General features: G+C 36.9%; 1 protein-coding gene across 2 annotated transcripts in view; it reads right to left on the bottom strand.

The window, feature by feature from the left end:
• LOC117157196 (uncharacterized) overlaps window positions 1-15,151 on the bottom strand; it is a 41,608-nt gene that overhangs the window by 8,479 nt on the left and 17,978 nt on the right. For both annotated transcript variants that reach the window (XM_033335029.2, XM_076624559.1), the window contains exons 2-6: window positions 4,351-4,669; window positions 2,717-2,957; window positions 1,085-1,769; window positions 267-780; window positions 8-142 (exon numbers count right to left, since the gene is read on the bottom strand). In XM_033335029.2, the coding sequence (XP_033190920.1) occupies window positions 8-142; window positions 267-780; window positions 1,085-1,769; window positions 2,717-2,957; window positions 4,351-4,669 (1,894 nt within the window). The remainder of the gene's footprint in view (window positions 1-7; window positions 143-266; window positions 781-1,084; window positions 1,770-2,716; window positions 2,958-4,350; window positions 4,670-15,151) is intronic.

The following is a 15,151-nucleotide window of genomic DNA, read 5'->3' as shown; positions in this document are numbered from 1 at the left end:
TATCTACCTTGAATGTTTCTAAAAATGGACTCAACTGGTCACACGACATTAGAGAACTTGTCGAAGAACCGTACCAGGCGACGTGAGCCTGCGGTCCGGACGACGTACCATCCTCTTTACAAGAAACTGTGATGCTGAGAACCTGGAAGAACAAACACACATTTTAGAATACGATATTTATTTAAGCTGAATACACATGATCATACTAGAGAACACATATTAAAAGGAATATCCAGCAAAATAAATGAATATCTAATAATGCATACCTTTCCAGGCCACCAAGGAAATCCATGAATCTTTCCCCACACCACGTCACCAACGTCCATTCTTCTACCGTTAGCAGTGAGACAATGTTCGACAGGCGTCGCGGCAAGACGCATCATCAAAGGATGAGACTGCGGTGGAAAGTCCGGAGCAGTTTCGCCGGCGTCGACTTCAGGTTCCTGTTCACTTAGTTCATCACTGCTTGCACCAGGACTTTTGCAACCCAACGAAGAATTACTCACAGGATAATCACATCTAGCGTAAGCGTTTGTATTCAATCTCTTCAGAGATATGGATAGTTTTTGCTTCAGGCACTGCTCCTTTATCGCTGTGTACGATTCGCTGCCCGGAAGGACGTTCCAGTTCTGCTGATTCTCGGTACTTCCGGATTCCAAACAAGGCTGCTGATGCTGCGACTGTTGGCTCTTGTGTTTACGGTCTTCCTTGTGTTTCTTTTTATGCTTCACTTTATGCTTGCGACGGTGATACGATAATGTGTCGTACGTAGGATTGTAACTGTAAGAAAAATAAATCATAATTAGTGTCATATACATATATCTGTATCATAAATCCAAAATACGGTAGTTACGAAAAGTATTTGATCACTATTGTATTTATTATACCGTTTACACGCTAATTAATTAGGTCCAAATAGTATATTCGTATCATTTAGTGGTACTTTCGTAGTGATACTATGAAAATGATATGTAGAACCTCGTAAAAGAGCGCCTCATTAAAAAATAAGAATATGTGCAAATACTTTTTCTGTAATCACTATATAGATGCACCTATAACTAGTATCTTAAAACGGTTATTTTACCGTGGAGATCCATTGCAAGGAGATCTCGCAGGCGAAACTCCACCGAGCATTTTCCTTCTGGCCTCTTTCTTAGCCTTCTTCAGTGCACGTTTCGCAGCCTTAGCACTGGCGTCCTTCACACCCTGTTTCTGAGGATCTACTTGCTCCTGTCCATCCTCCTCTCCATCCTCACGATAATCATAATCGTTGTCAAAATTCCTGGGCAATTCCAACGGATCTCTCTCCGTTTCTGTCTGCACCTCCTCAGCTTCATCAGTTTCCTGCTCGTACTCCGGATCCTGAATCTTGGAGGGTATTTTCAAGACAGTCCCTTCACCCTGAGCACCGAAAGAGATCTTAATCACCGGTGTGGTTCTAGCTGTCCTTGTCGGATCTTCGAACACTGTCTCGTCCCATAGATCCTCCATAGATCCGACGGATCGCTTCTTTCGCGGCACGCGACCCGTTCTTGGCCTCATTGTCGAGTCCGCGGCCGCGAACGTTTTTTTCTCCTCTTCTTCTGGTATTTTTGCACTTTCCACGGAGGAGCTGCTAAGTCTTCTGGGTGTGGCACAATACGCCATTGATGGATTGCTATCACAATCCGTTGATTCCATGCGTTCCTCTGTTGGCTCCATCGCGTTCGCCGATGAGTCGCCCTCCTCGGCTCGATTGTTCCAGTACGATGGGCCAATCTTCACCTTTTCTGCAGGAGAAAAAGAGAAACAGATAAATGACGAGGCTCGAAGAGATTACGTATTAGCGTTATTCTAACATTCTTAGTTGGTTAAAGTAAAAGTAGTTTCGTAACATTTATCCTTATAAAAAGGAAATCGTATATACGTGTATGTCTGTATATGAATGTCTAAATATCATATCATCTATGGAGTTTTGTAAAGTATATGCAATACTTTCTATCTAGCATTTTTCTTGATCTGTTGCAACTCTTCGTACTTTTTTCACTCGTCATATATTTTTATAACTATCCCAGATAAGCATACGATTGGAGCATTTTGTAAGTATAGAAGGATATAATCTTGTGTCAAAGATAACTAGTTACAGCTTATAAAAAAACATTTTTACGCCAATAGTTATGAATATGTCACATGTATATCAAACATAGATAATTACAATTGAAGAGTAATATAATGAAAATAATTAGATTATTTAGTTTATTAGAAATATTATCGTATTTCTCACTCAATGAGGAGTTTGATCGTTCAATTATCAAAAATAGTAAGTTTTATCCGGCTTCGATTTTTGCATCACATGAATCTTTTTATTTTAATGATCCTCCTTGCACATTCAGTTAGTCGTAATTAAGTGCAAATTATTGGTGTTGCGCGTGTTTTCCACGGACGATCTTATTATCTGCAAATGGACCTTATGTAATTCGACTATCGAAGCCTGAGATAGTTGCTTTAAGCACCTTTTCCGAGGGCAAGCTTCTAAAAGATTAAGATCACGTGTTATACGAAGCACTTCGTCCAAGCATTTCAAAAAGCAAAAACTCAATAACGCAACGAAATCTTTATATAAAAGAAGAAAAAGAAATTTACATGTATAGAATTGTATAACAACTATTTCTTTCATTTGAAATAATTTTAAAATAGAAGAAGGTAGAAAAACTTTCTTTAAATGAAAAATATTAACCATTCGCTTGCATGGCATTGTTGATTTCGTTTGGTTGAAGTCTCGAAATTTTTGGGATGAGAGACGATCCAAGCTTCGACGAATCGGGGCTGAGTGCTGTAGACGACGAGGACTTCGCTGTTTGATGAGATGACACCGTGATGTTCTCGGACTGACACTCAGAGAACAGTATTCTCGAGGCTTTTTGCGGCTGCTGACCACAACGTCGATCGCTTCTTCGAGTGGATCCATGGCCCGTGACCTGATGAAAAATCATGCGTTTTTTACCGATGCGTAAAACTCATCTGACAACTACTCCATTTGCAGTTCCTCGCTGCCCGATTTGCAATGGATTTACGCTGGGAAGATATTTCAATGAAATTTTTTGATAACATATAGCCAACAATAGCTTATTTTTCAAAATAAGCTATTAGTCATATTAAAATAATTTCCATATGATTGTATATGCTTTCCAGGCAACTTTCCAAATACTGCTAAGATATATCAGAGATTTGTCATAATGAAACATTTAGTGGCAGATTTTCTTCCTTTAAAAAGTTTCAAGACAACTGGTGAAATTCCAAATATAAATCACGATATAATGTACTTCGATGAAACTTCTAGCGTCTGACACGGAGCCAGCGAAATAAACTATCTTAAGGCTAAACACGTGTACTGTACGAGAGAACGCCAGTACCCACCAAATGTACCATTAGAACACTTTGTGCTCGAGCGAAGAAGAACTTGAGAGGCAAGTTGCCATGCCCGAATCAAACTACTATCGCGCAATGTAAGTGCACCTCTTGGAAGACAACGCGTTAAGTTACTTTTCCTCTAGTTCAAAATCGTATGACTTTCTTCCTTAGTCTGGCGTGCTCATTCGACGAAGTTTCCTGCAACACAATTTGCTCGTTTCTTTCGCTCCTATTCGCGGTTTTCCTTCGTCGATGCCCCAAACTTTTCATAACCTACATCAGATTTGACGGTTTTTGCCATCGTAGCATCACTACAATAATTTTCTTTAAAAAAGAAAAAATCTCGATGAGCGTTAATGAAGTCGTGAATCCGCGACTATTTTTTTGTCGCGTTGATCAAGTTAGCTGAAATCATTCATTTCGAAATGACGGAAGATTAAACGTGATTAATTTAAATTAATTCATTTTCACCGTTAGTACCTTCCTATTATTATTCGAAAGATGTAGAGGGATTATAATGAAATACGAAATATTTCTATTTGCAAGATCCCGGAGCTTTAATATTTAAAGCTTTTGCATAAATTTCGACAGATTTAAAGATATCCAAAAATACGGTTGCGCGATATTTTCACCAGATATGCAAAGAGTCGTTAAGAAAAATATAAAAACGAGCATCCGACTATTCGGTTGTTCCCATTGAAATTAAAAGCTGATAAAAAATAAATACAAATGTAAATTGATACAAATTTTGAAAAAGCACCTTTAATAAATAAAATCGTTAGCTAAAATCGAAAAATCCTGATAATCCACGCAACAAGTTGATACAATTTCGCCAATTATTGGATTAATAAACATCAGCAGCACGTTACTAAAGCAGAAGCACAGTACAGAGAAGCTCCTCTTACCAGCCTCTCACACATGCACACGAGAAAAAAAGAAGAAGAAAATAGGAAATATTACCTGCTGTTGCTGCGGCTGCTGCTGTTCCTGCTGAATCTCGTCGTGCTTCCGTTTTCTGCTGACGTCCACGTTCTCGCTGTTCTCGTTGCAGATCGATCTACACTTGCTACAGAGCACCTGGCGTGGCCTGAGCCTGACCGTTGGCCGTGCATTCTTGTACCTGGCCGGCGGATTGATGTTCCTACGAAGATCGACTTTCGCGGTAGTCAGCGAGTTCTTTCTCTCCTGAAAGTAGCTGAATCGAGCCGCTATCGTCGCCAATTTGTCGCCATCCGGGTCCGGTACAGGTTCCGGGGGTTGCACGCCACACGGTAGGCCTCTGAAAATAACCGTGCACAATGGATGATTGTTAATGATCGGTCGATCAGTCGTTGAATGTTATCCAGTTTGAATAGAGAGTAATTCCAGAGATCTGTACATGTTACAGGATTATACGCATACTTGTTTTATGAATGATGTAGGCGTTTATAATGGATGTATAAATTATGTCTGTTTTAAATGATCACCGCTGAAAATTTGTGCATACACAGTGACACGTATAATCGCGGTAAATACTGTGGTATACGTGTTAGTTCCGCTACTATTAAAGGATTATGCGACAATTAGGAGATTAACTCTATAAATACGTAATGTACATGCAGATACGTGATAAGTGAGTGTTTAAAGTAAAAATTAATGTCACGGACAACTAACTTGTTTAAGGAATTTCACATGTATTGATGTAACGTAACATTGTTGGAACAATATTAAGGGATATTTCTTATTTTAATATTTGATTGAGAGAAACCAAAATTCCTTAAGAAACTTCACGACGCCTGTTGATCGGTGTGTATTTACTTAATATCAAGCATGATAGACAAGTAACGTCAGTGTATGCTAATTATCTATTATTACGAGAGAATCGATATTATAAAAACGATGCATTGGAAATTGGCTACACTGTTGCAAGTCGTAATATTCCAACGTTTCTTTTGCTGCCAGGACTCTACTTCCTTCCCGAAGATTACGATTTCATTTTATTCCTTGAATCTTTCATTAGAAGGATTCAGTATCGGATTGGAAGAAGACGAATCGATTGGGTGAGTCGGCGAGCTGGGAATTCGAACGCCACGTTGCTGGATTATCTGGGTCATTGATAGACTGTGTTTCCTTCCGAGCTTAACAGTTTAATGTATCAAGTTGTTTATGCTAAACTGGAAAACCTACTATAGATTGATAATTTTTTCTGACCAACATAGCACGATTATAAATTCGATATTGTGTAAGGGATCGAAAGATAAATACGCATGAAACTCTATTCTACATTTAACGATCTTAAGAATGATAGGAAAAGTTTATTGCGATTTTCATTGCTTTAATCGTAATTTAATCCAGGCTTATGCTTGTTACGATCTTTTTTGAGTATGTACGCGTCTGTTATATTTTGTTTCTACCTCAGTTTACTCCTTAAAGTTAGATCTTAATTTGCCATCTATAGAAATATAGCTAGATATATCTTAATTTATTATACAGATTATAATATGTCATTTCATTCCAGTTCATTTTGTTTCGTTACTCTAAGGCTTATCTGCTAAAGAGTGTGTACTATGTTTGCCTCTATGCTATAATATGATACGAGCATGTGTTTCCTTATAAATAATTCCCTGTTTTTGCTCCAGTCTTTGGTATTTCGTTCCAGTTCTGGTTGTTCTTCTTTGATTTCTCTATTCATCCAAGCAGAAAGCTCTCAACTTCGTACCTCCCTTTACGGAGTTCGCCGGTTCTTATTTATCGGGTTTTATCGTTATTTTAATCGATTTCTAATTGATTGCTTTAATTTCAACATTCGAAATAATAAAGATTAATACGATGGGTTTCGAGTTTCCTTCACAGTTATTGAAAACACGACGATATTTTTAGAAAATTATATATTCAGCTTTCTCGCAATAGGGGAGTGATTATATGTGCCAATTTATTTTCCACGCTCCATTCTAATTTTGATCATCTCTATGCAATATATTTAGATACATGCTCAAAATCGTTATGTTTAGCGTTCTAAGCAAGCGAACAAACAACCAACGAGAACTATACAACCTTTAATAACTATACAGAACCGGATAAATAATCTAATGATACCCGAAAATATTAACGTGTAAAAGTGTTGTAAGAACAGAAAATGCACGAATATTTTAACAAAATTCAAAAATATACGAATCTACAGTCAATGAATAGAACATCCCACTTTCAGAGATAAAATTAAACGGATATCCTATTCCTGAAAATCGGGAAGATTTGAAATTATTACAAATTTTTTAGATTCTACAAAATCTTAAAATATGCAGAATCTATTTCCGAAAATTATTTAACAACTATTTGACAATATCGTTGCAAAATTCGAAATGATAAAAAAAACGAGAAGAAACTCTAGCGTATTGTCCATCGTGTTCAAGTAGAATGAACTCTTTATTCGCCAGACAGCCGTCTCATGTATTGACCCACTCAGGTATACCACGAATTCCTCCTCCATAATTCTGGTACCTGGACGAGCTCGCCATTTTAAATACCCTAATCAACTAATATGTAGAAGACGCTAAGAAAAACGGATTTAATGATTAACGGGTTCACGGAAACACCGAAACTTTCTCGCATCCAACGCATCTTACGACACGCTAGAAGTAATTTAAAGGCGGATTACACTCAGAGACTAATTTTAACAACATGTTTCAACTTTTCCTTATAACGATTCCCTGGAATCATAGTTTCTTATTCTTCCTCTTTTTGTCGACGGAATGTGAGTCATTAAGATATTCGTCAGTGCGTGATGAAACAAGAAGAACGCAGCTGCAAGTGAGCAGCAACTGTCTCGACTCTGTCGAAGCATATTTTCACGCAAACATCAATTTCTGTACATCAGACATAACATAACGTAATAACAGTTCATTTATTCGATAATTTAAGATATAATCTACATCAATTAATTCTATATTAATATACACTCCTACGTATCTGTTCTATCCATTAATATTTTATCAATATTCTACTGTATCATCTCGGCATTTATATTTATTTATTAAATGATCTCGCTAAGACTTACTCTATAACATTAATATCAAAAATAGCGCTTAGTACGATAACAATATAACGACCAACGATTTCCTGGAGGCTCATGTAGTACCAGGTAAAATCGAGCGTGTAATATAAACTATACACTCGAGAGCATAATGATGGTCAAACTATAGAACGTTGAATGTGGCATTAAAAGTGTTTTTGATATCACAATTACATACATCCGTATGTATACTTTGGACAAAAAGGAGAATCAAAGATCCATGACATATTTCATGGAAATTACGGTAAAATTACAGAGGTGGGGGGGGGGGGGGGAGATAAAGTGGAATCGCGAGTGCGCGGGTACACGCGTTTAATGAAATGTAAGAGGGAAATGATATTGATCCGGGTAGATCGAATCGCGGTAAGATAATGAAGACCTTTCGTAATGAAAGTACTATTATCATAATAGCCTTCCGAGACTACATCCGAGGCTAGCGATGAAACACGTAAGCAGCTAACCGACAGACAGCGGCCATAGTGAAGTCATTGTGTGTCTGGATTGCGTTTTCGTGACCGTGGTTCTGGCTAAGCTTCGCGAAGGGACCTGCTAGAAAATAAATAAAACGAGGTAAAATAGTATTTTTACCGGCACGGTAAATGACGAAACGAAATTATCAGATGCTTCACGCGTGATGCGGCGGATTTTTCAACAAAAAGTTGCAAAGAGTGCGAATTTTCCTGTCTCATAATTCCACCATTACTTACAGAGTGATGCACGGAGCGTGCATGATACTCTGTAACATTTTACGTAATTGAACGGATACGTTTTCTCTTCCTTTCGTTTTGAAAGATTGTTTCAACCCTCGGCAATTTCGTTCCAATTAATATAATTTCTTTCTCGATACCGACGTGTTATGACGGTAAATGGAAATTAATATAACGTAGCGAGAAATGGTTAAATCCGTAAATAAAAGTCTAATTAATAATAGAGTTAATACTAGTGAATAATAATCGTATTATTACCAAGTACGTTTTAATCCAGATAACTGAGTGTCAGTGATGAAAGATTAAATAAATTGAAATCGTAGACAATGTTTCCTAGAAACTGAGCAGTATTTCCTCGCTTCTAGTTCTTCGCTCTATTGTGCCTAGATTACCGTTTCGTGACTGAAACAGACCGAACTCTAGGAAAAATTAACTGCAACGAAATAGAGAAATTTTTGTTCCCTTTGTTCACTTTCCTGTTCAATTTCCTGTTAAAAGATCGCAGAGAAAGAAAGATGATCTTTGTTCAGGTAGAATTACAGGAAATTGGTTGTATAACATTGTCGTATTTTCTTGTTCTTGCTTTTCCACCGCGAAATAATTATCATATTAATTTCAGAGACTTATTTACGTCAGACAGAAATGTACAGATGTTTTTATAATACTTCGTGCGGAGGAGCTTTTTAATTACGTTATTTAACCGCGCAATTTCACTCGTCGACGATTTTATCTATCCTAGAAATCGTGACATCACGAGACTCGGACAATTTCATGATTACTATAATCTGACTCATTATTGGTGAATTTCGAAATCGTGCTCATTACAATACAACAAATACAATCTAGTGGACTTTTTTGTCACGATATATCGAATTTTCATTGCACAAATATCGTCTATCCACTCGTACAATTTCACTTTTTACATGCAACAAATACTTTTAATATAAGATACCAACACGATGCTAAAAAGCGATACTTCAGTACCTAATTTCTCCCCTCCAAAATACCAATTCCACGAAAACCTAATAATCCGATATCTTTTCTCGCCAACGTGCATACACGTACACATCCATCCTGAAAAATGCTGTCTCGTCGATAAATACTCTTCCACTATCCTCCAATCATCTCCACCCTTCTCCAAGAACCCACCTCGCCTACGCACTCTCGAAAAGTCCACGCCATTGATAAAAGGATTCTCCGATCTTTTATTATCGCAGCAAATAAAAAGAGGAAAAATCGAATTTCTCGTGGACGATATTTTAGCGGTTTCTCCGTAAAGAAACGTCGAACCAAAACCATCCATCCGTGTAACGAAACGACCGATGACCAATCCTTAAGACGAGATTTCCAGGATCGCAATAGGCAAAAGAGCGGGGATAGTGCAGAAGCTTGATTAGCTTCGAAGGAGCAAAAACGCTGTAACTGACCGCGAGCAGCGGTTTCATAACGTCGAAAACTATTTGTGCGATGCACGGAAGCCAGGGCCAGAGGCCTCTGGTCGAAAGATTATTGGGCAACGGTTGCCTGAACGTACAGCAACTAGCCAGGCATTCGCCTAAGCCTGGCTGTTTCGTGCCACGGTAACAACACACAACGCAGCCAGCAACGTGGCCGTGGTATTGATTCGAAAGGAACGGACAATAAGCGACGTTCTGACGGTGTATCCATTAATATTTTCCGGCTTTTCGATACCGGACGACCATCGAAAATTCGTGGACGCTAGAAAATGAGCGTTCCAGATGAAAGCCAGCAGCAACCAGAGGGTCGAAATGAAAAGAACGCAAGATGAAGAAGAAGACGAGGAACGAGTCTTCCAGCTCGGTGTATTCTCTCTGATTTCTTCATTTTCTTCCCGCTACTTTCATATTATTTTCCTTTTTCCCTTCTTTTTCCTTTCTCCTCTAGGTTTTTTGTTTTTGTTGTTTAGAGATGATAAAGGTTGAACAGCGCATGTGTATGTGGTTCATTTTGAGATTGGTGGTGTGCGCTGTCTCTGAGATTATTTTTCCCGAGCAATGGTTTGTTATTTTCCTGTTTCGCCGTGCGTATTGTTGCAACGAATGTTTGGGTGCTGGATGTTTTAATTTTGAAGATCGCGGATGAGATTTTTGGTTCGGAGAGCTTTTTTATGTGCGCGCGTAGGTTTGCGTTTTATCTGTTTTTTTAAGAGACATGGTATTTTCTGCAAATACCGTGCACATACGAAGGAAGAGGAAAAAGCTTTAATAACACAGAGGAATAGTTGCGAATATAATAATGGACAATATATGTAATTTGAAGTACCGAGAAAAGTACCTTCGTCTTTTATAATTTCCATTAATTGCAACCATAAACCTTTTATTACTTTCATTAATTTCGAATTCTCTGGTGGATCATTTTTATCGTTTCTGGCCTAGATTCGAAAATTCCTCGCCTTTTCACGGTAAAAGATCGCGTTTCGTAGGGATTTTTCAATGAGGCGAGAGCCAACGGGCTCTGCTATTCGTTTATTGTTTATATACACACGTGAACGTCTTATGACGTCCCCGTTTCCCAGGGCTTCAGCGTTGCACGACTCGGTGAGTAATTAAGGTAGCTACAATTAGAGACATACTAGCCGAAATGAGTAATGAGTTTCAGCCGGTGGATGACACAGGTATACATCTCAACCAGGAATATTCGCGAGAGTAGTAGCTGGATTAGTTCATGGAAATTTTCTTTAATCGTGCCTTTACCTTTCGAGGAATATTTCAGTGAATAAGATTAAGCGCGTGTTAAATATTTGAAGAGTCTCTTCAACAAATATAATATTTGGATTTTCCTAATATTTTTCAAACAAAGTGATATTTCTAGAATCCTATATTTACAGAAATTATTCACGTTGAATTTATTAAGTCGCTGCTTCAGAACCATTAAATTTTATTAGCTGCTTTAACCGAACACAAGAGATAACGAAGTACAATATTTTTTATTTCATTTCCTTCCATAAACCGCGAACGTTAAAAATGATTTCCGACCTTCGTAGTTGGAGTCCAACAAAATATAATTCAAATGTATTTGCCGCCGCTATATGCACTGCTAGATTTGTACTAAATTAAAATATATAACCAGCCGAAAAATAAATATTTTATACAAACCATATTTTTATCGAATAAAACTAAATGAACGTCGAAAAGATCTACGAGAGGCTTCGTCAGCGAGGGAAAATCTACATTCGCTGTTCGATCCGATCGTGAAATCTCGCGTGATGAACGAGCTTTCCGCGGAACTGGAAAAAACTTCAGAAACTTGTGCATTCAGGCTGCAACGCGTTCCACCGGTGAATAATGCGAACGGATCCCGTGGTAATGTGATTTATATTGCACGGTGAAATATAGGTGATCCGTCTGTAGAGGAAATTGGGACGTGTAGGGTGCAACTAGCGCCAATCTTTCGTGATCTCTCTCGTTCTCCACGCTCTGATAGATCATGCGTGAAAATTCTTGAAAATGATCGTGGATAACGTTGTTAAGGCTAGTGATGGGATCGAATACCGCCTAAACAAGATTAGGCATTATTGTAATGAAATACCTGATGTATAAATGAAGGTGTAAGATGCAAAGATTTGTAATCTAAAGTTGATAAGATTAAGCACTACTTAAACAAAATTGAATAAGAGCATAATTATGTATCATATATATATAATATTTTAATAAATAATGGAATATATATCATTATATATAATATCATAATTATTATCGAAATAGAACACTCGATGTAGTAGAAAGTACATATGTATCTGTCAGAGGCAGAAGATTGGATATTATTTAAATATCGGATCATCAATATCGGATATAAAATGTTTGATCTCGTAGATAATTCTATCATGACTAATGGGAATATATAAAAAAAGAAAATCCCCTGCACAGTGATATCATAGGTATATCTATGTGATACCAAAGTTAGAAAATCAACAGAAACAGATTTCATAGATATAAATATCATATTTCTCCCCATAGGGTCCTCTTCAATCCTGCTTTTTATGAAGATTAGAGCAGCCTATATTTACGATCAAGATATTTTTTTCATCTTAGTTTAGAAAACTCGTTGATAAAAATCTTGAGATATATCATGTACTTTATATGTGAAATTTTATAAAAAAAATCGTATAAGAAATTTAAGAAAAAATTTTATAATGCATTAGTGCATACTGGTAAAAATATCTGACAGCCGTGCAACGATAGACTTTTATCGGTGGTGAATATTGATGCGCGCCTCTACTCGATAGCTTTGCACGCTATTACAACTGTCTGACGTTGTCAAGAAAAACATGTATGCTTTTTTGGAGAATATTAATACGTAACCGCTATTTACGGAGTGATGTAATTATACTTATCGATTACACCAGCGTCCATACATATATATGTACGTTTGATAAGTATGATTTTCAGCGTTGAAAGTTGTACTGATATTATAGTGAGAAATGTATCGATTTGAAACAAATTAGAGTTTGGCACATTAACATCAAATATACCACCTTTTGCTTCCTGGAATTTTTCTTAAATGTATCTCTTCCTATATCTTAAAATAAATTTCCAAAAAAAAAAAGAAAGAAAGAAAAATTATCATGATTATTTTATACCGAAAAACAATCCAATTATTTTAAACGAAGAGGAAAGATACTTATCTTTCAGTTAAAATAAAAACCTTCTATGGGACTATACATATTAGTAAAAATAACTTATATTAATCGTGGTCGTTCTAGTGTTAGTTCTTAGTGTTAATACTTGAATTTTTAAAACACGTCTTTTATATCGATGATGATCTTTTAATATCGTTTTTCAATCGCTTTAACTGTCTTTTTATTGTTAAGAATTTAGACTTTTCTTGTGGAATATGTATTTTGATTTACTTGTGCCTCTCCTTGAATGGAAAATTCTGGTATGAAGATTTGTCACCGCTTCATGGCAATTTCAACGTGGCACGATATTAAAAAAGAAAGGACTGTTTATCTTTCCTTAAAGTAACGAATCATAATGAGTTAACCGGTTTTAACGATACACCTGGTGACGTGTGTTCAATGTCTATACCTTTATCTGTAAATCTGCTGATTCGTGGTTGGAGGCTTTAAAACCGTGTGCTTATATAAAACCATCGCGCCAGCTGATGTGCAACAATTTAAATGTAGTAGTAGCGACAGTGTTAGGAGATATCTTAATAGAACTTCAGATAACTCGCCTAAATGTTTCCCTAATTGCATCATTTATTACTACAAACGTTTCGATATAAAATGTCTGTCGGAAATAAAGATAGAAAAAGTTTTAAGAAGAGTATCCATCAATTTTTTACACGTAAAATATCGCACACAAAATCGCTTGCCCGATCATTTTTAATATTCCACATTAAACGTCCAATATGAGAAAGGACATAAATTTCGCGATAGAATAAAACAAAGTTAAATGCAATATTCCCTCGATATTTCATATCAAACTGTAAATTTAATAAAGACAGATGGATTTCAACGAAGAAGGAAGCTTGAGGAGAAGCAAATTAAATTAAGAATTGACGAAGATTGTAGAATGAATCTAGATTGATGCAGATTCGAGATACTTCCAATTTTTCATATCAAAGCTCGAATTTAATCAAGTCAGATAATTTTCCAACAGGAAAGATAACTCGAACGAAATTAAATACTGTCAAAGATTCACGAACATTTAAAAATCAATCTGAATCAACGATAAGCAGATTTTTTCAACATATGATATTATCGTTATTCCATTCGTATTATACCAAAGTCTAAATTTAATCACGATGGATGGATTTCAGCTGGAGAGGAAGATACTAAATCGAATTAAAGGTTCACGAAGATCTAAAAACGCGCCCAAATGGGTTTAAATTCAAAATTCTTTAATATTCCACGCGAAGTTGCAAATTGAATCCAAGTAAGTGGATTTCAAGCTCGAGGAAACTGCGAGTCTCTTGCAATGTTACATTCAAAGAAACCTAAACTGAATTAAAAGTTTCCGACGATCTAAAAACCTAATAATAACCAAACGAATTGAACTTCATTTCTTTCGACATTTTTTTACCAAATTTCAAACTTCATCGAGACAGGTGAATTTCGAAATACATAGATAGATAGGTAGAGAAAAAGAGAGAAAGAGAGAGAGAGAGAGAAAACTCGAAGGAAATAAAACTGGTTCGTTGAACCGAGCGCGTCGCACGGGGTTGCTCTAACAGATTTCAGTTTAACGATCCATAGCGACGCTTACGTGGCCATCTACTTTGTACTTCGTCTGGAATACCTCTCGGCTCGCCGTTCTGCCTGGCAATTGGTGTCGTTCTCACAGACATCGACGATACTCTCTTTGTTCTCTCCCTGGACACCGGCCGCTTATGCTCCGCATGTATAGCGAGAATGGTTGGCCATCTTGCTTTTGCTATTGCTTCACGCAGACGTGGTGGAAATATAGAAAACAACTGTTCCAGAACTTGGAGAGAACGATTCTGCAAACGACGTCGCGACCGACTCTTTCCCTTACGCTTTCTGTTAAGCGAAAGTCGAAAGTAAGCGAAGATCGGACAGAAAAATATACGACGACTCCGTTTTTCGTGATATTTTGATTTTGATATCACTTGGTGAATTAGTTGAAAAGCAACGCTTCAACCGAGCTGCTTTTTTGCTTTTTTCGTCCAAATTCTCATCTCAAAAAGAAGAGACACTGATGTCATTTTTTCTTTTCCAATGACACCTCAGACTTTTGCAATCATCGAAACATTTCAGAAAGACTCGCACGAGCAAATACTATTTTTCTTCTTTTTCATTCAAATTCGTTTGAATTTGTAGAACACGAAAGTCCAAAATGTAAATCTGAAAAAAGAACACTGACATAATTTTTATCTTCTTTCTACGCAAAACATTAAAATCGAAGATTTCCATGCTTCGGATGTTTTCATCCGCGACACTCGAGACATTTAAAAAAGATTTGCATGGATGAGGCAGTCTTTCGTAAACGCTTTGAAATTTTCAGCGTTAAAATTAGCTGAT

Source organism: Bombus vancouverensis, chromosome 15, assembly GCF_051014615.1.
Source record: "Bombus vancouverensis nearcticus chromosome 15, iyBomVanc1_principal, whole genome shotgun sequence".
Lineage (NCBI taxonomy): Eukaryota > Metazoa > Arthropoda > Insecta > Hymenoptera > Apidae > Bombus > Bombus vancouverensis.
The sequence above is the reverse complement of the archived record's forward strand: the minus strand, read 5'-3'. Positions and strand labels throughout refer to the sequence as shown.